We start from the raw sequence: 24,756 nt of genomic DNA on the forward strand, positions 1-24,756 counted from the left end.
AAGGTGCCACCTCAGAAGGGAAGGAGTTCCACAATTTAGGAATGCCACAGACAATGCGCTTTCCTGGACCAAACCCATCCCCTGAGCCTCTGAGGACAGAAGAACCAACAAGAGGATGGGTCTATCAATCTTAGCACCTGAGAGGGTCCATAGGGAAGGAGGCAGTTTTTCAGATATTTGGGGCCTAAGTCATTTACAGCTTTAAATACTAGCACGAGCACCTTGAATTGGGCCCTGAAACAAACTGGCAACCAGTGCAGCTGTTTTAAAACACAGGTTTTATCTGAGATCTAAATGGAACCTCAACCAGAAACCTGGCTTCTGCATGTTGGTCCAATTGAAGCTTAAGAGTCCTCTTCAAGGGCACACGTAGAGTGCATTGCAATAACCCAGCCTGGAAGTTACCGGAGCATGGTGTACAGTGGCAAAGTCATCTCTATCTATTCCCAAAGGAGCTGCAGCTGGCAAACCAGCCAGAGCTAAAAAAGGTGATGCCTGCTATCTTACTATAGAATAAACATGCAAGTGTGTCATCATGCTGCAGCTTGCTTGGCTGCTGACAGGTGAAGCACAAAGAACAAAGCTTCACTACAAGGTAGTCGTAATGGGTAAGATGAAAGGGTGTTGGGTGCAAGACTGTCCACATGGGGAGACAGCAAAGGAGCACCAAAGCAGCATTTGTTAAATGATAACGTCCATCCCAAAGAGCTTTTTTTTTTGGCAGCGCTGCCTGTACCTATTTAAAAGGTGCAGTTGGAGGACGGTAATTAAGAGTGGGACGGGCTTCTACCACCCCACCCCCGCCCTTTCCCTTGCAACTCTTGAACAGAGCCAGGGAGCGGCTTGGAGAAAGAGAGAGCTCCTCCTCCCGTTTGCCTCGCCTTACACATTTGCCAAAGCAAAGGCTCTTTTGATTGACGGCCAGGGCGAGCTATGGCGGAGGAAGCTGCGGCGGGGAGCTGGAAAGGCGAAACTTAGCCGAGCAAAGGCGCAGCAGCAGCAACAGAGAGGATCCAAAGCATGGAGCAAACAACGACGGCAGCAGCACGAGTGGCCATCGCCCTCATCCCTTCCTCCTCCTCCTCCTGCTAGGTGCTTGTTGCCTCCCGCTTTTGCACCCCTTTTCCCTCCTCACTTTTTCTCCCTTCCTTCCTTTCCCCCCGCTTCTCCATTGCTGGGGGCGGGGCGGGCGCCCGCTTTCTTCTCTCCCGGAGCCGAGAGGAAGGCGGCCGCAGGCAACGCAGGGAAATGCATTTCCTGCACCCAGGAAAAACTGCAGGAGCGGCAGAAGCCCGGTGCAGCAAATATGGCTGCGTGCGGCTGCCGGGGCTCCTGAGCGGAGGCCCTGGGAGGAATTGAAGCCTCGCCCCCCCTCGCTTTTCCACCGCCACCCCCCCTCTTTTGTATAAACGGGGCCTCTGCCCTGCAAGAAAACACCCCAACAACTCTGGGTGGGAGAGAAGTTGGTTCGAGCTTTCATTTTTTTTAGGGCCGAGATGAAGCGGGGAGCCCTTTGCCCAAAGCGGAGCCAATTCGGAGCTTGCAGCTGAACTCTCCAAGCCTTGGCAGGGAAGACAACAGAAGAGGGGGAGGGGAAATAAAAGGAGAGGGTCCCCCCCTTTTCTCTCGTAGGGGGGAGTTGGTGGGTGACAGGAGGTGCCGAACTGTTAGGGAACGCAGGAACCACGCCAGCCTCCGCCGTCTTCAGCGCGTGATGACCCGGTGCAGGAAAGGTATTTTTTAAGAGCTACCTGTTTGATTTGGAGTTTGGTGATTCAGAGGGAAGCGAGGGGTGGGTGGGCTTGATCGAGGAGGCAGCGAAAGAGCAACAGTTGTTTTCCCTTCTGCATAACTTTGCCCTGAGTGTGTGCAAAAATAAGTCTTTTTTCCCCTCACTCTTTTCCCCCTTTTCTCTGGAAATCTTCTCCCCCGGAGTGGCGACTTTGAAGGGGGGTTGGAGGCGGAATGTAGCCGCTCTTTTGCGCTTGCTTTTGCGGTGGGAAAAGGAAGAGGGGTCGTTGGATCTTTGTCTGGAGGGAGGGAGGAGAGCAGGGGAAGAAATAGAAAAGTTGTCCAGCTCCCTTTGATTGCAGGGGTGGGCGGGGCCTGTTGTGCGGGGAGGGAGGAAGGAAGGAAGGAAGGAAGGAAGGAAGGAAGACAGGGAAAGGAAAGGCAAAGGCACAACGCACGATAGCCAAGCATCTTCTCTTTGCCACTGTGCCTCTGGCGCGCGCACCGGGCGCGCGGCTCTTCCTCCCGGGAGGCGAGGAGTTTGGCGAGTTACTTTCGGCGGGGCTGCAGCGCCTGCCTCCCGGCTGCCATGGAGCCGAAGCACAAGGAACTGCTGGCCCAATGTCACCAGAGTCTGGCCCAGGCCATGACGGAGGTGGACAAGGTGATCGAGCTGCTGGATGCTGCGGGGACCTTGAGCCCCAACGACCTGCGGGAGCTGCAGGAAGCCGGGATGGTAACGGGAGGAGGAAGCGATGATGGAGGGAAGGAGGGAGCCTCGGCAAGCGCCTGCAAGGCCGACGTGCTCATCAAGCTGCTCCTGGCCAAGGACCGCGACCACTTCCAGGACCTGCGCGTGGCCTTGGAGAAGACGCAGCCTCACCTGCTTTCCATCCTGTACCTGAATAACGGCGTGGCGGGCGCGCAGCCTGGCGAGGCGGCTGGTGAGTGGGGCTTTGCATCACTCGTGGTGCATGGTGGTGGTGGGGGAAGCCTGGGATACAGGGACCAAGGGAGTGCTTTGCCTGCTTGCATTGATTCAGGGAGCCAGGAGGAAATGCATGGTAGCACACTTCAGGCTGTAAAGTATTGGTGGCAGCAGTAGAAGTAAGTAGCATTACTGGCAGATCGCCCTCTCCAGGCAGTGTGACACATACGAAGTTAAAGCAGTAGCGCCAATTGCAAATAATGCAAACCAGAGGAGAAAAATGCACCCAAGAGCAATAGAGGAAAACACAACAGATGCAAAAAGCTCCGTTTAAAATCTGTTGTTGTTATTAATAGTCAAACGTCTGTGCAGTGGAAAAGGATGTCACATATTAGCACTGCTGGATGTGACTGATGAGAGTTGTGGTTCAAAACATCTAGAGAGCACCAGGCTGGAGAAGGCTAGGAGGGGTAGATTTAACACATGTCGCCTGAATGGTTTTCGACTCTACTGCTATTTGGTGTGCATGTGTGAAATGTAGGCATGCAGTTTTCAGCATGATTGTATCAAGTTTTTAAATATATACTGATGACCATGTAGGCCAGTAGATTTATAACAGGTGCTGCCATTGCTTCCTGAACAAGCCCAGTGCAGTGTTGAGGCAGGAAAATAAATAAATAGGGAGCTTGAGGGGAGGAAAGGCTACTGGTCTCTCATCCATTGGGCTTTGCAGAAGGTGCCAGCAGCAACAAGGCACTTCTTCTGCCTTCCACAGAAACTCAGCACAGGGGCAAATTTTGTTCCCTTCCCTGAGTGCTTTGCACCTGCCACAGAACTTGGCCAAAGGGTTTTGTGGAGATGGCAAACAGCAAAGCCAAAATGTGTGGACCCCTTCCACTAAAACCACGCAATATGTCACTGTGTCCAGATCCAAAGGATCCCTACAGTGATGGCAGGCAGAAGATTGACTGAGATCTGATGGTAGTTTTATCTATACTCTGATTTAGGGGTTGTTATTGTTCCTAATCTGCTTTTTTCCTCCTCACTATTATGTTCACGAGCCTTGCTTCTTTTCTGCAACAAGGTGCCTCTACTTGTTGAGCAAGTACAAATGTTGAAGCAGATATTGCTTCCTGATATTACATTTTTGGAGAAGCTGCATATTTGTTTAATTAATGCCTTTAACCATTATTGTGCCTGGAAGGCAGTGAATGTATTGGTAAGTGGAAAGCTGAAATTTTGCCCTCCGTCAGCAGTGCTGTTACATCCAATGTGGATGAGCCACTAAAATATTCAGGGCCAATTGCAGTGTTGAAATTATTTCTGTTGGTGGCTGACTGAACTGGAGTGGTCTGGTGGAATACAACAGGACTTGACTTCATCCATGGGTAGAAAGGCAACAGAGCCTTCCTGTATGCTTTGACTATTCTTGCTTGGGAAGTGAGAGGAGCTAAGAGAAGTTTCGTTTTAATTATGAGTTTGAAAGTTGTCCACATTTCTTCAATGCAGGAACCTTCTGCAAATACACCTGTGCCAAGACGCTTATCTGCAGATTGTCTCAGACAAAGGCATAGTTTAGTGGGCTACTGTAGAGGCAGTGGTCTGATGCAGATTGGGGGTGTAGGATTCTCTCCTTCACTTCAGGCTCCCCCCCCCCCCCGCCGTACCCATTTCCAGTATCGGAGATTGATTGAGGGGCAAGAACAGTGTTTGAAATTCGCCAGGTGCATTTTGCACCTGGCTATCGGCCACTTGCAACCAAGTGAAGATGCTTGCATGCAGGGATGGGTGCCTGACGTCTCCACCATCTGGAGGTGCATGCCTGGGGATCCTTGGATCTGGCTTGTTTTCACACACTAGCAACACATCCTGTAGAATTCTATCAGTGATATTTTATCTGCACAATCAGAACAAATTTCAGGAACCCAAAAGTTGTATTGAAAAATATGATTTTTTTGTCTATAATTTTTATTAAGTTTTCTATTTTACAAGTTAAAATAGGTATTCATTAAACAACCATAAAATGTGTGACTTCCCTTCTCTTTCCATGGTTCAATTTGCATATCATAAATCCCTGCCTATTTTACATAAACTAACCCATTCAGTATTCCATTAATACATCCCTCACAACTTGTGTACACTGTTGAATTTTCTTAATGCTGCCAATGTTTTCAAATGTACACAAGTTCCCCCATATATTCAATAAACATTTTCCAATCTTCTTTGAACGTATGCTCTTCTTTTTCTCTTGTTCTATATGTTAGGTCCGCAAGCTGCACATATTCCATCAATTTAAGTTGCCATTTTTCCTTAGTTGGGACCTCACTCGTTTTCCATTTTAGGGCTAACAAAACACAGACGTAGTGGCATACATAAATAGTCTTTTTTGACACCTGGAAATTTCCATCTGAATTATCCCCAGCAAAAAGGACTCTGGTTTTTTTGGGGGGGAAAGTATTTTTAAACATTTCTTTTCAATTCATTATGAATTATTTCCCAATACTCCGTTACCCTTTTACAGGTCCACCACATGGTGGTGGAAAAAGGCGTCTTTTGAGCCGTCTGGCCCCCAAATGGCAACTGGACATTCTGTTTTGACAACTGCAACCCTGGTTTAATGAACCATTTGGTGTCTAGCTTATATATCTGAGTTTCTAACACTGGGAAGTGCTTGAAGGCCCAGACTGTCACCTGCTTGAAAAATCAGCCTATATAACAGAGCAGATTTATAAACAAGTGTGTCTGCCACTATTATATCTGATTTGACCCTCAAAGCAACATGCATCCAGTTCCTTAGGGTACACTCCATTCGCAAGGGGTAGTGAACTGAGCTCCAAAGAAAGTCCCAGATCGTGTGCCAACATTTGAGTTTCCATGAGAAACAGCCAATATGGGAAGAGTTGTGGAACAATACAACAACCATGTGAGGCAGGGTAGGATGAGACTTGCCTAAGACCCTCTTGATTCATCTTGGGGGCAGTGAATACCCGGTATTTGGGAGGAATCTTAAAGCCCTGTTGAGGGTGTTTGGAACAAAGTTTCTGGACCACTTCTGACATTTTGAGGAACTTTGCTTTATTATCTGTAATATTTGACCTAGACTTGTTTGGCTAACATTCTTTATTATAGAAATGTCTTATGTAATTTACCATGTTAGATCTGGCATCTCTGCATCAGACCTCGCAAAAAATGGCAAACTTGGCCATTAACTCTCTCTCAAACAAGTTGTCGAGTGTCTGAGGTAAACTGGAGCCAGTTCTCTTCTGTGGTATCTGTCGTGCAAATACCTCAGAGGCATATTCACCCTCTAGTGGAGACACTATTTCACACAAATATCACCTCCTTGTGAATGTGGTGGCCTCAAAATAAATATTCCTGAGGTGCTTTTAGCGATGACTTGAGTAGGATGTAGACTGCAGTTGAGATACTATGGGGCATCTAAGTGGTAACTTCTCTCTCAAGTTAATTTCCAGTTCCAGCAATCCTTGAGGACACTGCGGGGTTTCTTTATCCAAAGGATTTTAAATTTCGTGTTTGGGATTATAGAGCCTTTATTTCTTTGCTGTTTTCATCTGCCTGGGTCAGAATGAGGATTGGGAATAATAATAATAATAATAATTTATTTATTTATACCCCACCCATCTGGTTTTGTTGGAAACCACTCTGGGTGGCTTCCAACAAAACATTAAAAATACAATAAAACATCAGGCATTAAAAACTTCCCTAAATATTGTGGACTTTGCTGCCACAGACGAATATGGCTGCCTCTCTGACAGTTTTCATTCTAAACTTTCATCTCCGTTAGTGCTGACAGAGCCATGTGTTAGATTTGGGGAGGCTCCTTCATTCTGAGGCGATTTTTTTTCGGGTAAACATTTCATATGCTTTTAACTGATGCAACTTTCTTCTAAATTACTGTGGGAGTTGTTTTCCTATGGCAGTGCTGAGGGAAATCTGTTCTGAGGGGAATATTTAGGCACCTTTACAGATCCCTACGGTTCCTTGGGTTCCTTGCAAGTGTCTTCTTGCCTTTAATTTGGAGTTCAGGCCTACCTGAGTCCCTCACCCTGAGGACAAACCTTCGCTTTGTGACCAGTTCTCTGTGACTGGGTCACTGCAACTCCTGAAGAGGTGACTTGTCTTTTTCTGTATGTTAGATATAAATGATTTTGAGGAGATATGGAGGGTGTTTGTAGAATTTGTACTGTTAAAATGGAAAGGGGTCAAACCGCCGCAAGAGGTGTTGAAATTTTGGGAGGTTGGATAGTTACAATGGAATGGTCTCAGTGGTGGGGTGCACATTTTTATTCTTTTTTATTTATGATTATTATTTTGTCAGAATACAATTTAAAATTTAAAAAATAACTTTTATAAAAAAGATATAAAAGCCAAGGAAAGCATTTCTGCATATCTATAGGATAAAGAAAATGCATATATTCTGACTGTGTCACGTTTGTTTCCATTTGGCTTAGCCTAAGGCCCTTTCCCTCAGCCAGCCGTCTCCTTATTTAGAGTATAGTTAATGAAGGAATTTAGGGCAAACACAATTAAATTACAGGCTTGTTTGGCGACAGCCAATCATCTCTTTGAATGCTCTTGCTGGAGTTTAAAGTGATAAACAGTTTACTGTGCTTTGAATATGTGGACAGGAACCAAAATGTTAAGGCTTCTGCTCTCCTTTGTGAGTATTCTGTGTTTGTAACGTTTAACGCCGTGCGGTCAGAGAAGGGTTGCTATTTGCCGTATCACTGTCAGGATAGCTGCATAAAATCATCATGGTTATTTGGATAGTATTATGGCGTACATAGAAGAAAACGTGCATGTGTGTGTAGTGGGCACAAAATCTAGGATTTTGGGAGGCACGTTGGTTTTAAAGAGAAATGTCGTGGGTAGTCTTCTTTCTCTGTGTGTCTGATTTCCTTTGGGGCTCTGTTTGAAGTGAGAATGGGGGTGCTTTTTGAGAGGGGGGGGGGTTGGACCCTTAGCTAGCCTGGAAGCCACTTGCAGTCCTCCGGAGCTGGCGCCACAGTAGGAGGAAACTTGAGAAGTTTGGCAGGACATGGCCTGTTTTTCTATCACAAGTAATACTTTTATTATATACGTTGCATTTATTATTTGTGTAGCTCCGCTAGGGCATGAGGTAGGGGATAGTCTGCTAGTGACACATGGCTATAGCTGCCTGGGTAGCTCAGCTGATTAGAGCATGGTGCTGATAGCGCCAAGTTTGCAGGTTCAGTCCCCATACGGGACAACTGCATATTCCTACATTGCAGCGGGTTGGGCTAGATGATCCTCAGGGGCCCTCCCAACTCTACAATTCTATGATCTTGAGGTTGCCCAGGGCCAGTCCTACAGAAATCCAGCAATGGTGAATGCCCCCTGGCTAGCAAGGGGAATGGCAGCACAATCTTCTTCTTTCTGAGTTCTAGAAAATTGAAGAGGAGCTATGAAGAAGCTGGAGCTTCTTAGGCTGTTCATTTCAGTTATTTACCTTTTCCAAATTCCATTGTAATTGAGCAAAGACCCAATCTCACTCCTGAGCTCCTTCTGCACCTGTCGCAGGCAACCACAAATAGTGGCTACCTAGTAAGCCAAGCCAACATTTGGGGATGCCAAATATTTTTGGCTGTGCTGCCATTCAAATCCCAGTTACTTACTTTGCACCTTTGAGTCAATTACAGAATTGCAACTAAGGAGCTGGAAGCCAGTTTTAGCTACCTAAAAAAGCCAGGTCCCTGCTCCTAGGAGGTGAGGTGTAAAGGCGAGGATAAGCAAATGCAGTTTTGTTGCCCAGCAACTGTTATGACTTAAATAAGAGTTGCCGGGCAACTAGGCGCTCCTGATAAGTCTTGAGTTATGGATGACTCATCTCAGTTGTCACAATTTTTTTTATGTCTTCAGTGGTAAAACATACCTCTAGTTACGAACTTAATTCGTTCCGGAGGTCCGTTCTTAACCTGAAACTATTCTTAACTAGAGGCGTGCTTTCGCTAATGGGGCCTCTTGCTGCCGCTGCGCTGCCAGCACATGATTTCTGTTCTCATCCTGGGGCGAAGTTCTCAACTTGAGGTAACTCTTCTAGGTTAGCGGAATTTGTAACCTGAGGCGTTTGTAACCTGAGGCGTTTGTAACCTGAGGCGTTTGTAACTCGAGGTACCACTGTACTTCTGAATAATGTACATTAGGCTGCAAGTCCCATTTTGCTCAATGAACCTCTCTAGTAGCAGACATAGGATTGCAGCTTTACTTAATTGCTTTGGCAGAGTTAAAAATAATAGTGAAGTTACTAAATTGAGGGCATTGTGTCTGACAGCCTTGTAGGTTGGCTGGGAATACCAAACGGAAATGTGTATTGGATGACAAAGCAAAACTTTTGCTCAAAACACACACACTCTGTCTTGATGATGTGGTTTTTTTCTGAGTCATAGCTCTGATGCATTGCAGTTATTAAAGCATGACCAAATAAAAAATTAACATCTTGAAGGACAAAACCTGAATCTGTGTTCTGAGCGTTAGCAGTTTCTTGATGCAGATTTGGAGATAGGAGTTCTGTATATACATTTTAACAATCTTGCCTGTAGACTCCCAGACATCATCATCATTATATGAAATGCGCTAGTTTGGTTTTTTCCAGTTTAAGTAACCGAACCTCGAGATGATTGCATGTGTCACTTGCTATTGGCTTGCTGGTGCAAATAGATCAGTCACTTTCCTGCATTCATCAGCTGAATGTATAGAAGAAAACTGAGGGAGTGGGCAAGGTGTATTATCACACTGCTCTGTCACAAGTTCATACAGCATAATTTACTTCCTCATTGACAACCATGGTGGGAAAAGAGAATGTCTTGGTTTGCATATAGTGTCATGAAGATGAGGTTTTTAAGCAGAGGTTGAATGGCCATCTGTCATGGATGCTTTTGTTGAGATTCCTGCAGTGCAGGGGGTTAGACTAGATGACCCTCGGGAGTATCTTCCACCTCTACAGTTCTATGATTCTATGAGCAGCAACAAGTCTCAAGCATATGTACTCTGCTCCCCCGTCTTAGAACGTGGCTACAGTGAGATCAGAAGCTTCCAGTTCCATTTTAGTGTTACATATTAACCCTAAACTGTGGTTAATCTTAACAATAGTTGGTGAAATGAAATGGTTCAAAGATTCATTCATTCATTCATTTATATCCTTTTCCCAGGCCAGGATTCAAGGTGGCTTGCGCAAGTTAACGCACATAAAATACAGAAAGCTAAAAACATATAAAAGATAATAGTTAAAAAGTGATGAAACCATAACAGGATTAAAACCGCCCCCAAATTAAACTTTTTTTTAACAGCTTAGTAAAACTTCTGATAAAAAACTTTAAAAGTACCAGGAAAAAAAATGTAATGTGTTCCTACCCTCCACCTCTCAGGGCTCATTCTCCCTGCAAGTCAGTTTTAAGAGAACATTTTATAACACCACAACACAATAATAATATAAAATACAAATACAGAATTAAAAGTCTGCGGTTAACTCCCCCCATAGCAAATTAGCTAAATACGGCCAGGAATAAAAAATATTTTCAAAGTTATTTTAAAAGCCATCAATGATGACGCCATACCAGGAAGATTTCTGGTTGTAGCAGTAGTGGCTCCTGGTAACATGTTGTGAGGAGCAAAGGAATCCCCTTCTGAAAAAGGGTGCTTCTTTGCTTGGCTGGCGCGTATAAGGATGAATCTCCTAGGCAGGGTCAGAACATCCTTTTCTGGGATTTGCAAGGTTCTCTTCAGTAGTGTGTTATGTTTTTGGGGGGATTTCAGTATGCTCCCAAATGAAACGCAGTGAGGGGTTCCATTGAGCATATTTGCAGATCAAATTATTGGAGAATGCATTTATAAGACCACGCACTATTGACTGGCTCTGGGACCTGTTAATGTCTTGTGTTCATATGTCAGGGGGAAAACAAATTTTGCACTTGGACTACACTGAAGGTGTTCAGGTTTTAGCTAAAGGTGCAAAGAGTCAGGGAACCATAACATGTTTTTGTGGACTACATTGGAGGTATGAAGTGTTATCCTAAGTTACCGGTGCATACACACACACACAGCTGGAGAAAATAATAAACACCAAGGTCAGTGGGAAGTGAAATGTGAAAAACTGTAGACAGTGACAATTCACAAAACAGTGGTTGATAACACAGACATTGTGGCATTGGTCTGCCAATTAGCACACATAATGCGTTGGAAATCCACTGCCCCAGATTAGTCTGAAAGTAAATAGTATTGACATCTCTTGATGTAAACTCAGCGGTCTCCCTGCATCAGTGACTCCTGTCTATGAGTCCAGATGATAAAGATGTCATCAGTATATGGGGAAAGTTTTTTTGGAACAGGAGCTGGGAAAGTAGTGTTCTGAGAGAGCCATGAAGATGTTGGCGCCATGCTTGTTCCTGTGACAGTGCCACTGATTCTAAAGAAACATATTCTCCATAAAACTGAAGTTTTAGCTATGTGTTTCTAATACCTTAATTGTTCCTGTGCTACCGTATTTACGTGAATCTCATGCGCCATCGAACCTAATGTGCACCTCAATTTTCAAAACCTTGAAACCCAAAAAATATTTGCTGGTGAATGTAAATGCATCATCAAAACTAATGTGCAGTCTAATTTTTGTGACATAATTTGGCCAAAAAAGGTGTGCATTACATTCGAGTTAATATGGTAATGGCAAACTATTTCACCAAGTGTGGGTTTTTGTGTTGCCACAATGGAAACATCCATGCACAGAAAGGAGGTATCTCCAGGCTTTGTGGGAGGAGAGTTTTGCAGAAGTTCCAAACAACTATTGTAGGGATGAGGGGAGGTGGGGGGCAGTTTATTGAGGACTGAGCCTATCTTGTTGCAGGGGTGTGTGGAAATGGAATGGAATACTTTGAAACAAGGTGTGACTGGCTTGCTGGAACTCTGAACAGGAGCGTCTTGCGCGATAACATTTTGCTGCAGATTCTACTCCTTTTAATTTAATCTATATTTTGTTGCTGCTGTTTTCTACTGGTGATAAAATGAATCACTATTTAATTCTGTTGTTGTAATGTTGATGGTGGGTTTAGTATAATGAATTGTTGAGATTTGATTATTCAGATTGTTCCGTGATTTGATAGTTTTGAGTATTCACTTTTGTAACAAACTTGATTTCTCATACAATATTCCATTGTACCAGTTTGAGTGCAGTAATTGCACGGAAAGCATATATAAATAAATCTCACTTGACTTGGAATAAATTATGTAGATGATGTGGGTTTTGTCTGAATTTGCTCGATATATTATTATTATTATTCTTGCTGCATTGGTGATTATGCAGAATTTGGGGCCTTTGCAGAGAGGCAATATAAGCCATGAAGCAGCACATTCCACATTCCCTGAGTGCTGAAGGGAATAAATATATGAGGACCCCGAAAACTTGGGTTCATTGTCACACACCATGGACTTTCCCTCCATTTTTCCAATGAAAGGAATTTGCAATATCAAGAAAATTTAAAAACATGGCATGAAATATTTTCTCTTAAGATGACCAGTGTAATGCTTTTAAAGGCAACGTTTTAAAATGTTGTTTAAGCTTGCCCATTACCCCTTTAAAATGCTTTCAAATAACTATACTGTATAAGACAATCTAGTACTACAATTCCTATATACTATAAACTTGGGCAGCTCTCAAATCAACTCACCTGATTTCGCCATCATCTGCAGCATGTTGAAGAAACAGGTGTGTGTTTAGAAAAAAAACCCCACCAAAATCGAGACACAATAATTTCACGTTTCTTTCTTTCTTCAGTTCAGACTGAAGAAACACGCGAGAGAATTATATCAAATAACATGATTTGGTTTTTATGTGACTCAGTAACATGATGCAGTTTTTAGTTGTCCTGTGTTCTATTTAATGTCTGCATGTAGAAGTTTGAGAACCAAGGTACCACTGTATACACTGTATACAGTTCAAGTTCATTTGTTCAAAGCTATACATAGTTAGCATTAACCAGTTGTTAAAGCAGACGACACTGTGTAGACCATGATAGACTCCCCTTCCTTGGAGATTTTTAAGCAGAGGTTGGATGGCCATCCGCCCTTCATGATCTAGTTAATGTTTTTAAGTTGTATTTCAATCAACTTGTTTTTATTATTGGTTGTTAGCTGCCCTGAGCCCGGTCTTGGCTGGGGAGGGCGGGGTATAAATAAAATTTATTATTATTATTATTATTATTATTATTATTATTATTATTCCTCCATTGCAGAGGGTTGGACTAGAGGACCTTTGGGGTCCCTTCCAACTCTACAATTTTATGATTTTATAATGCTAACTGGTCTGTATATTTTGGCTGCATTCACATAGCAATTTGTTGTTTTCATCACTTTTCCCTAACCCTAAGTTCTGCATTATATGTGAGCTTCCAAATGATGTAAAAGCTGTTTCTGGAACTATAGTGGAATATAGTGCATGTTTATTTGCTTCTGGGGGGGGGGGGACTTGATGGAAAAGACTGTTAAACTTGTGCTCTGTTCCACAATACTTCTGGAAGTGGCTTTTACATCATGTGAAAGCTCATATATACTGTAGAAATAGGAGGAAAGTTGCAAAAATGGAAAAAAGCTGTCGTGTGAATGCAGACTTTGTTATTTGAAGCTAGAAACTGTGTGTGTGTGTGTGTGTGTGTGTGTAGTTGGGGATTTGGATATTACTATTAATTGGGGTGGCAAATGCTCCCCTTGCTCCCTTGTGGATGTCTATGGGTGACTATTACACATTTCAGATTCTAGAGTGTTGTATGCTCTGTGTTTTGTTTGTGTAAATTGGTCAATTCATTCACAACACGAAGGGTAGAAACTTGAGACAAAATTAGCTGTGATTTCCAGGGAGCCAAACTGTACGCTGCATAATGCATGCAGGAACACTTCAGATATGCTGCTGCTTCTTTGTTAGAAGCCATCTTGAACACTGGATGAAAGCAGGGAATGCATCTCTTTTTGAAAGAAAATAAACAAATACTCCCTTGATTTTAGCTCTCTTAGCATTGCACTGCCTTATTTAATTGGGGCTGTTTAAGTAGAAATCTTTTTTTTTGGGGGGGGGGTTAAATGCCTGTAGGTGGATTTGTAGAAGGGAGTCTTGTTTGCTATAAATTTCCTTGGTTTGGAGCAAAGTGTATTGCTAATCATTAAAGCACTCTTTTTTCCTATTTGCTTCTTCTGTTGCCTCTCTCTGCATGGGTGCTTAAAATGCCTAACAAAAAGTGGCTTGAAAATACCGGTACGTTAGGTGTGAAACCATAGAACCACATCCATTTACTCTCTATAAATTGAATTTTAATGTGTCATTGATCCATCACACTTAGAGCAGGAACATTGCATTGAAAAGGATACCATGCAATGTACGTTCTGTTTCAACTTAAAATATGGTCAGTTCTTTTTTAATGTATTTACATAAATATATTTGATTACAAGGCAGACAGTCCCCATGACCCCAGGACTGGCTCTGCTTAACTTATATAGTCACGATACGTTGCAAGTAAGAAACAAAAACTGTGATAACACATATATTAACTGCTGCAAGAAAAACTATTGCCAGAACATGGAAATCATTACAGTTATTAACTATGGACCAATGATATAATGCAGTTCACAAACAGCATTATTGGAAAAACTGACATAAAAATTAAACGCAGCGAGGCCAAAAGAAACATGACAATTTTTATGCAGTCTGGTGCGATGATGATGATGGTGATGATGGATTACACAAATAATGAGGCATTTCATAGAATTATAGAACAGTACCATAGTCTGGCATGCATGAAGTATATATTTTAATCCCCCCCCCATAATTTCACATAAAAGCTAATTGTTATTGATACAGAATACTTATGCTCACAATCCAAGCAAATACACATCACTATGCATCATTTCATATTGGTAATAATTGTTGTAATTTTGCTATATACACCTTGACACAACTTTGTGAATATATTCAGAAATGTTTGCCTGAGTGTTTTATTGTTTTTAATTTTATGTGATTGTCGCATCCCCTAATGTAAACAAAGATATATCTCAAAAGCAGTCATGTGTTTAAAGATGAAAAGGAATACAAACTCTGCTGCCAACCATATCAGTTTTTGCTTGAGTCTCTGTTTATGGGGCATGCCATTTCTGCTCTGCCTCTGGGACTGCCAGACATCTGCATGAGCATAGATTGCTTATAGGGTCCTTCTAGACAAGCTTAAACATAGCAGTTGTTTCACTAATTCTTGAGGACTAGTGCTCATATAGTTTTGCCCGGTGTGTGTTACATGCTATGTTTAGGCCCTATAAATGCTAAGCCTTATGTGTAGATGTCTGATGGTGGAATAGACACATGTAATTTGGCTCACCCTGGTATGTAGGCTGTATACACTTTGCTTCAAGTCAGATACTGCACCAAATCATTGTCTGAACTCAAACATAGCTTAGAAATGTGTGGGCAAACCTGCACGTGCTTCCATGCTTTGATTTTCTCTCTGCTTACCTGTCCAATTGATAGTGGCCTCCAAGGGCAGAGCAATGACTGTTAACTATGGTTTGTCTGTTTCAGACATCACACTAAACTGCATTTAAGCTTTCCTTACCATAGTTTGGTGTAGTGTCTGAATTAAGCCTCCTAGCATTATCCAGACACAATGTTTTTTGCCTCCTCTGAGCACAGTCCCAAAGGTGGAGCTTTAATATTCCTGAATGATAGCTAATAGGCTGGACACATTTGAACAATTTTGGACAGAAGTCTGTGGCATCAGAAAGCCAACGTGTACTGTGTGTAAGTTCTAAAACATTTTACCTCTCTGATCTCAGTAGTTAGAACACTCGCACCATTGCTAAATCCTGTAAGGTATCTTTACATCAGTAGTTCTCAAAGGGAGTGGCAGGAGAGACTACCAAGTGTGGCAGGAAGATTCAAGGACAATCAAAGAAACATTTAAACATTTCATTGTAGTACAGAGTAGTATGGAATGGGATAGCATCACATAATTTTTTTATTTGCAGATTATGGATAGATACCTTTTCAAAATGAGAGCAAGAACATGAAGTGATACTGAGGACAATCCTAGTTGTGTTTTCCAGGGTATCAATTTAAAAATTGTGGCATGCGCATTTTTTTATTTTGAAAGTGTGGCCCAGAGAAAAAACTTTGAGAACCACTCCTTTATGTGAACAACCGCTGAAGTAGTCATTACACGGATAATAAACTACAGTGGTTATCAGCTACAACTAGAGTACAACAGTCTCCCCATTCATGCAAATCAACCCAAACAGGGCGTAATTACAGCTGGCATTAAGCCACTGATTATATATCTGTGCTGTTGTTTAAATTAGTATAGCTGGAACAGAAAGCAACTTCTGTGCAAAAAATTATGTAACCAGTATGGTGGCGGTGGAAGGAGGGAGAAAATGCTCTTCACTTAATTTACTACATTTTTAAAAAATAATTGTTAGAACTCAAATACTGTAATGCTTGTTCCATTATAAGAATTTTATAAGTGGAACACTGGCCACTATCTTGGCTGCTGTGCTTTGGATCATTTGAAGTTTCTGAGTATCCTTCAAGGGCTGCATCACAAAGTGCTTTGTAGTAATTCAGTTTGGAGTGTGGAGTGCAGTTATGCTCATTAGCCACCCCAACCTTCCACCTCAAACGCTTCTAGGAAGTGAAGCCCCCAACAGAAATTAGTAGAATTACCAGGCCGTGTTACTCAGGGATGAAGATGCTAGCAAGTATCTTTCTGTGCATCTTTCTCCCCTGGCTTCCGTAGTGAGCATACCCCAAGCCCAGATCCCACCCCCCAAAGGCAACATGAGTGAGAATGTGGCTCCTGCTGCCCTCCAGGCATGATAGCAAAGAGTTTCTATCTGTTGTTGAGTGGGGGAGAGGCAATAATACTGGGTTTTTCTCCCCTGTTAACTCCAATGCAATTTGGTAGCTGGTAGAGCATGAGACTCTTAATCTCAGGGTCGTGGGTTCAAGCCCCACATTGGGCAAAAGAGTTCTGCATTGCAAGGGGTTGAATAAGATGATCCCTTGTGGCCCCTTCCAACTCTACAACTCTATGATTCTGTGTCCTTCCCTAATCTGAAGCACCTTCCTCCCCACCTCTCAGTGACATGATAGTCCCCATTTTCAGCTCTGTCAAGGTTTACCTTGCATCTCAATCTCAAGGACATGCTGTGTGTGTGTTTTGTGCCCCCATTCCCCACCCCTTTGAAGACATGAACGGTGTGTGGAGGAAGGCTCTCATTCCCCTACCTGCCAGGGATATAGGGAAGTATCCTCCCTCCAAAATAGGTAAGAGGAACATGGACAGAGAGAGACACACTCTATCCCTAGTGCATCACGTTTACATGCCCAAACTTAAGTGATGGAGAGGGGTTGGGAGAGAAAGAAATAAAAGTGGGAGAAGATATATTGAACAGTTGTAAACTGTTGTATATGCAACTGAATAGTATTCCTCCTTGAATGCGTGCTTTGGAAAACTGAGCGACAGGCTGAGTTATAAGATCATTGTCTGTGTCAAGTTTGGTCCATGTACCAAGGTTGCTGTTAGTATGGCCAAGTGTAGAATTCAAAATGGGACTCGAAATGACACAGGTCGTCTTCGGTGATTTCTTGCTCTTGGTGACTAAGTCACATTAATATTATACTGTAATGAGAACTGTGAGCATTATCTTCAGACTTCAAAGCTCTCCACATGCCCATTAATCTTTCCATCTCCACTTGTGCAGGAATTCCCCTTTCACCCCTCTATTTAGATTTACCACGTTTGTCACCTGGGTTAAATTGTGCACAGCAGCCTGGCGTTGCTTTGATAACTTTGTGATTAAAGTTACCTGGGATTAAAGGACATGGAGAAGACTGAGTGAAATTGATTTACAATGCATTCCTAACCATTACATTGCATTTAATGGGGCTTACTTCCAGGTAAGTGGGTGCAGCCTTAGTTTCATTTATTATATTTAATATATTGATGATCCTCAAAGCAAACTCATAAGATGCTCCCCCCCCCCCATTACAACAACTGTAAGGCGTATTAGGCTGAGAGGTAACAATTGTCAGCATCGCCCTTGAGCCAGTGCCACCGACTGGACCCATCCACTTCAGCCCCGACTGGGCTAGGCGAGCTGGGTAGCACTTCCAGAGACCACCTTCTGCACAGGAACAGGTCAAAGTGCTGTGGACTCACAACTCAGAGTTGTGAGCACCAGATTCACTTCCGAAGACAGTCGTTGCACAGCAGAGTATAGCAGAGTATAGAAGAGCATAAACGACTCGGAGAGCAGCTCTGTAGAATATCTACTTTTATTCTATCTACAACTATAATACACAACTATGTACAGAGCTAAATGAAGTCTAAACAAAAATGCTGAACTGCACTGAGTGTCTGCAGCTGCTCTTAGCAGTAACCTTATCTATACACACGATCTCTCTCTCTCTCTGATGTGAGGCTGGAGTGGAATAAGTAGAGAGCAGAAACCGCTCCCTCCTCTCTGGAGAATCAGCAGAGAACATCAGCAGATTCTTGGATATGGGAGGGGTGAAATCTCATCAATGAGTACATGATCACTGTGCAAACTGTATGGAGAAAGAAGAATTTGAACCCAGACCTCCAAGTCCAGTACTCTAACCACTGTACCACAGCTCATGGAGCTCTAGGGACAGAATGGTGTGCCACTTTTTAGTGGGAAAAGAGGGGTAAAAAGGTAAAGGACCCCTGACAGTTAAATCCAGTTGCGAACAACTCTGGGGTTGCGTTGCTCATCTCGCTTTACTGGCCGAGGGAGCAGACGTTTGTCCACAGACAGTTTTTCCGGGTCATGTGGCCAGCATGACTCTGGCGAAACCAGAGCAGCGCACAGAAACGCTGTTTACCTTCCCGCTGGAGTAGTACCTATCTACTTGCACTTCGATGTGCTTTCGAACTGCTAGATTGGCAGGAGCAGGGACCGAGCAAGGGGAGCTCACCCTGTTGCGGTGATACCTCCCGATTGGCAAGCCCTAGGCTCAGTGGTTTAGACCACAGCGCCACCCACGTCCCAAAAGAGGGGTAGGAAGCTTTTAACAAGAATCCAGATTTCTTTTGTTTCCACTCTCCCAGTAGTGACGTGATTCTCAGGCCTTTTCCATTCAGTTCTTGAAACAAGCCAATACTTCTGGGAAAACTATCTCTCTCCTTCTTCTTTGTAGGGTCAGCTGACTTGTTGGTTGAAGTTGTAGCTGAAAAACATGGTGATGGTGTCAAATGTGCGTCCTGGCACTCGCATCATTATGGAGAAGGAAATTTGAATGCAGCTGAAGGTTTTAAAAGGCATCTCTTGTTTTGAAGTTTCAGAGATGCCTAAGGAAATAGGGCATGTGTGAAGAAACGCTAATGCCAAGGTTATTTGTGGGTCATGGGATTGTGCGGCTGCCCTGTAGGCTCTGCGTGAAAAGCATTTTGAGCTAGTGGCGGGTGTAATTTCGTTAGTTTACTGTTGCACATTTTAAGGAAGTTGTAGCAAGATGATGTTTTGCGGCAGCTTCCTCCCCTTCCCCTGTTAAGATGATAGAGCAAAGTGTGGCTTCATATTTTTAACCTCATATTTTATTATACATTATTTCTGTTGTAGCAATTTCCAGCATCAAACAAATCTGTTCTTCATGAAAGACTTTATTCGAATTAAGACCCCTTTCCTGTCTCAATCCTATGGCGCAAGTAAGTTTTAAAAGGCCTGTGTTATTCCACCTTTTCAGTAACCAGTCTTATAACTGCAGACATTATGCTGGTTTTCCATGGGCAGTTAACCTTTTGGCATAAATTATCTGAAGAACTATCTGTTCCACCTGGGGCTTATTCCAAGTTTCTTCAAGTACGCCTACAATATAATCATTGGATCCATTTGCCATCTTTCTTTGGCGCCCGCCCCCTGGGCTGCCATGGCCTCAAAAGTAGCTTGTGCAACTTCCACCAGTCCCCTGCCACTCCCAAATTACCGTATTTTTCCATGTATAAGACACCCCCTATTTTTTTTAACCCGAAATTAAGAAATTAAGTTGTTTAGCTTTTAGGGGGAGTGGAGGAGGTCACATCCGCCAATCGCTCACCTGCCTGCCCGCCACTGCCGATCGCTTGCCACAGCCATTGCCGATTGCACCCCTCACCGCAGCCACCAATTGTCTGCCCGCTCCCCACCACCAGCAGCCCACTTGTCGCAGCCGCCAATTACCTGCCCGCCTCACCACAGCCGCCAGTCGCCTTCCCAATTGCTGCAGCCACAGCCAGTCACCCACCCAATCACTGCTGCCAGTCTCCTGCTTGCTGCTGCCATTAATCACACGTCCCCCTTCTACGTTCACTATCGGTGTATGAGATGACACCCAATTTTTGCATTATTTTTTGTAGCAAAAGCATAGTCATACATGGAAAAATATGGTAGTTTTTGCAGAAGCAGTAGCAATGAGTGTAGAAAATTAAGTTTCCCCACTGTATATTCTGTGTACGTAGTTGTCTGCCAGGAGGTGGGGATCCAACCTACATAGCCAAAAAGGAGTGAGATCATAATGGTGTTTGGCGCTGCAAACACATCAGGTAGTAAGCACTAAGCTATGGATGCCAGTCTCTGTTTGATTATGTCCCCACTTGATAATTCCCTGTTAGGGGCTTTGTGGGAAGGCGCTGTGAAAACTGTTTCTAAAGATGGCCATTGTTTTGATCCCCTGTCTGCTGCTAAGTGCAGAGTGTCTGGCACATCTTTCTCTCTAGTGTTTGCTTCCCAAATCACATCCCCATTCTAAAGCCACTCATTTATATGTTTTTCATTCATTCCTCCTTAGCTTTGCCTAGGTGTTGCTTTGCCTTTATTGCAATTCTTGATTTTCATTAATCTGCTCCCTCTGTCTGTCTCACTGTGTTTGTTCCTCATCCTTTATTTTCCCTAGCAGCTGGTGTTCCTAAGGTTAACCTTTTGTTGCTGGGGCTCCCATGAGACCTTGGCAACCATTGTTGCCTGGGATCAACAAATTGTATCTGGGCTTGATAGCCAACCACAATTTCTGCTAACCAGTGGGGATATAGCAAAAGTCATCCTGAGCACATGCAGAGTGTCTTTCCTTCTCCACTGAGCAACTAAAATCTGCTCTTTCCCACCAACCCCAAAATTAAGGAAAAGAGCTTATGGGTCAAGACTGTATTGTTTCACTCTTCCCACAAAGTGTAAGTCCCTTAACCATCTCCCTCTTTAAATTGAAGCATTGTGCTTGCCTCCCTAGCTAGTTTAGAGAATACAAACTCCCTCTCCCCAAGCTCTACTGCCCAACCAGCAGCCCTTCATAATTAACAATCCATGCTGACTGTCTTATCCCAGGCAAGCTCTTTATTCTTTGCACCCAACTCCAACAATGCAGGAGTTAATTTGCTCCCAGAACAAAACTGTTCTCAGCACCAGCCTAAACAGTAGTGAACACAATCATTTGTTCCATGAGAAGAAGAAAAGAAGAACAACTTGTGTGTTTTTTTTAATGCAGCTAGCAATCTCATGTAGTGGATGTAATGCAGGCTTTCCCAATGCACTTCTACCTTCTGCTGCTGTCAGTGTTAGAAACTCAGATAGGTGCCAAACCAGGGTTTCCTTAATGGCAGCAGGGTTACAGTTGCCAAAATGGAATGCCTGCCATTTTGGGGCCAGACAGTACAGAAGTCGCATTTTTCAAGAAAACTTTTTGGTTCCTGAAATTTGTTCTGATCGTGTGGATAAAATATCACTGATAGAATTCTACATATGAGCGTGCCCTGTCCCTGTATGTTGGTGATCGTGTGTCAATTGGACACGACTAACAAGGTTGCCTCCTGGCCCCTGCAGCGTTCTTAACTGCCAGAATGAAAAATATCCTCTCCTGAGAATGGCGAATGACTTTGTAGAAGTTGGTCCAGCTCCTCCTTCCTGCATACGCATGATTGTCCCCTTCTCTGCTCAGCCACTTCTGCCCCAGTGCTGTTGCTTGCCCTCTAATTTCTCCATCATGTCTTTCCTCCTCTCATATTCTCCTACTAATTTGCTCACCAGCTATTGTCTGGGCTCTATCCATACCTGCCCCACTGTGGATCATAGGCTGCAAACTAAAGCATGCAGAATGATAATTTAAAAAGTGCTTCTCCCTCCTTCAGAACTATTAATTAATATGTGCAATTATGCAAGTGGTTAGTGCAATCCTGTATATGACTGCTGCAATCCTATACGTGCTTGCCTGGAAGTCCTACTTAACTTCTGTGTACAAATGCATAAGATAGCATTGTTAAACTTCTATGAATTACTAAGATTTCTTTAATTGGGTGGCAGTATTAACCACAAAAAAGAGCATACAGGACTAAGCAGTTTATTCCACTGTATTTTTACACTGAATACAGCCTTGTTACTAGGCCTGCAAAAGTTACAAGCCTGCAAAAAAAAATTACTTAACCTACTTTTTACTCGTAAGAGGGACCCATCTCATGAGTAAAAACTGGGGTGGTGGAGCATATTGAGCTGGCAAGGTGTACTGTGGTACCTCGGGTTATGTTACCTTCGGGTAATGTAATTTCAAGTTACGAACGCGGCAAACCCGGAAGTCTATACTTCCGAGTTTCGCCGCGCACATGCTTAGAAGTGGCACCTCCAGATACGGACTTTTCGGGATAAGTACGGACCCCTGGGATGAATTAAGTTTGTATCCGGAGGGTCCACTGTAATAGTGTTCTGTTGCTCTTTGCTAGTCTACTCACTCACCTGGAGGGAATTCCATTTACTTGCCTGCATGGAATGGTTAAATGGAGGACTGCCTCAACTTTTCTGTTGGATAGGTATAATTAACTCTTTCAGTAGCTTGTAAGTATGTCCAGCTATTTTCATTTATAGTATCTATCCCAATAAATTTGCAACCTCCAGATACAAAATTCATTTCAAAAATGCAACGGTTCTGTGCTGGAAGGCAGGGTTAGTTGTTGTGGGAAAGGATTTCTAGCAGGTAGAGATTTTGAACGTTGTTCTGGAAAGATTCCCCAATGCTCTAGAAAATTTTCCCACCCACCGCCCTTAGCAAAGAGTACATTTTCTGTTCTTCTACCGCTTGGCTGGCCTATTAGAAGTCTGTAATTCTACACCAATTTACTAATTTTCTGTTAAGGTCACAGCAAGTCTTTTTTGTCGCAATACAGGCCTGCATTAAAGCAGTAGGCCAACTGGTTCAACCACTGTGTCTTTGCTAATGTGGAACAAAAGGCCTTTGTTGTGTGCTTGGCTGTCCAAAGTGCATTGTCAGCAGGTTGCTATGTTTCTTTTCTCTCCCCGCCCCCTTTTTAGAGGACCTGTCAGCTGGTATCCCAGTGACTTGGGTTTCAATCTGTTGTGCTTTTTATGATAGGTTTGCGATTAGAAATCAAGCAGACCGTTAGGTGGCTTTGACTTGCACTACTTGAAGAAATACTGGTCAGATCCTTCTGCTTTTGCATGAGATCCTGTTGTGTTGTCCTTTTGCATTTACAGTCACTTTTGGACCAAGTTATTACACTCATTGACATTCTAGCTTCATTGATGCTGCCATAATTAGGACTAATCGAGCAAAATCTTTCATCTTTAAAAGCTTGGGGTGCGGTTTTAAAAGCATCGACGGTGTTCTGCTTTAAATTTTTATAAGACAAAAAAGCTGACCTCAAAACAGTATGAATCTTTTAAAGGACAGCTATGGCCATCTGTAGCACTCGTATTTCCAACTCCTGTATATTTTAGTGGTTCATCTATTTACTTCAGTGGATTAATTCCCTTGTCCTCTGAGTTTAGGGGAAGATTCTAAAACACTTTTGGGTGGGTATATATGAAGAGACTCCCCTGGGGTGTCGTGGATAGGGAAGGATTTGCATCAACAAGCAATGAAACTCACTAACTCTCAGCCTAACAAGCCTCAAGGGGTTGCTCTGAGGAAATATTGGATAACCCCATGTATCCTTTGAGTTTCCTTTGAAAGGATGAGATACATACAAGTAGGATGGGTAAATATGAAATACCGTATTTTTCGCCCTATAGGACGCACTTTTTCCCCTCCAAAAATGAAGGGGAAATGTGTGTGCGTCCTATGGGGCGAATGCAGGCTTTCGCTGAAGCCTGGAGAGCGAGGGGGGTCGGTGCGCACCGACCCCTCTCACTCTCCAGGCTTCAGGAAGCTATCCGCTAGCCGTGGGAGACCCAGCTCTCCCACGGCTAGCAGAGACCTTGCTGGCACCCAGAAGCTTGGGGCGCGCTGAGCTCCACACACCCCAAGCTTCGGGATTAGCGCAGCGCTCCGCTAGCCGTGGGAGAGCCACGTGGCTTTCCCACGGCTAGCAGAGACCTTGCCGGCACCCAGAAGCTTGGGGCGCGCTGAGCTCCGCGTGCCCCAAGCTTCGGCATTAGCGCAGCGCACCTGGGGGGGAAATAATTTTTTCCCCTTTATTTCCCCCCCAAAAAACTAGGTGCGTCCTATGTGGCGGTGCATCCTATGGGGTGAAAAATACGGTAGACAGATGAGCATTCTGTATGTAGACCTTACTTCTTTTGGTTTTCCTCTTTACAGCTGAGTGGCAAGCCTCATCTCCCCATACACCATGCTTCCTTTGTACTGTCTCAAAAGAGGGTGGTGTCCAGTGCTGTCCACATCCAAGCAGGGAGGACTTCTGCTTGTGCAACATGGCTTTTCCTTTATCTTCTCTCCCACTTACAGACCCCGATGCTCCTGCAGAATCTGCTCCAGAGATTTAGGAGACTCTGGAGCAGATCTGAGGAGGGTGCGGGAGAGGAAGGGGAGACCTGCTTGACTGACATTGGATTTTGCCCAAGGTTTTCAGTGGATAGTTGCCACCTGCATGCACCTACTTCTCTTGTACCTCACCCTTTTCCTCCCATAGCTCCCTTTCCATAACAAGCTCAATACTTTGTGGATTTCATTGATAATCTCACAGCCTAATTCAGGGATCAGACCCAGTGAACAGCCTAGGACTGGGCTGAACTACACATTGCAAGGGAAACAAGATACCAAGCAGGGTGTGTGTGGATATATTTGAATTCTCTTC

The 24,756-nt window shown here is 43.7% G+C and overlaps 1 protein-coding gene across 15 annotated transcripts in view; it reads left to right on the forward strand.

Moving 5' to 3' along the window:
- The first annotated feature begins 819 nt into the window (after window positions 1–819).
- The window catches only part of LOC310762898 (disks large homolog 5-like), a 124,284-nt gene continuing 100,347 nt past the window's right edge, over window positions 820–24,756 (forward strand). For 10 of the 15 annotated variants that reach the window (XM_083614542.1, XM_083614541.1, XM_083614557.1 and 7 more), the window contains exon 1: window positions 820–2,675. In XM_083614542.1, the coding sequence (XP_083470668.1) occupies window positions 2,321–2,675 (355 nt within the window). In that variant the 5' untranslated portion in view covers window positions 820–2,320. Of the gene's footprint in view, window positions 2,676–5,514; window positions 5,593–5,928; window positions 6,791–24,756 lie in introns of those variants that run through there. The other 5 variants (XM_083614546.1, XM_083614544.1, XM_083614549.1 and 2 more) reach the window with 5 other exon arrangements.

The sequence above is a fragment of the Podarcis filfolensis genome (genome assembly GCF_964270895.1).
Source record: "Podarcis filfolensis genome assembly, chromosome: 5".
Taxonomy (NCBI): domain Eukaryota; kingdom Metazoa; phylum Chordata; class Lepidosauria; order Squamata; family Lacertidae; genus Podarcis; species Podarcis filfolensis.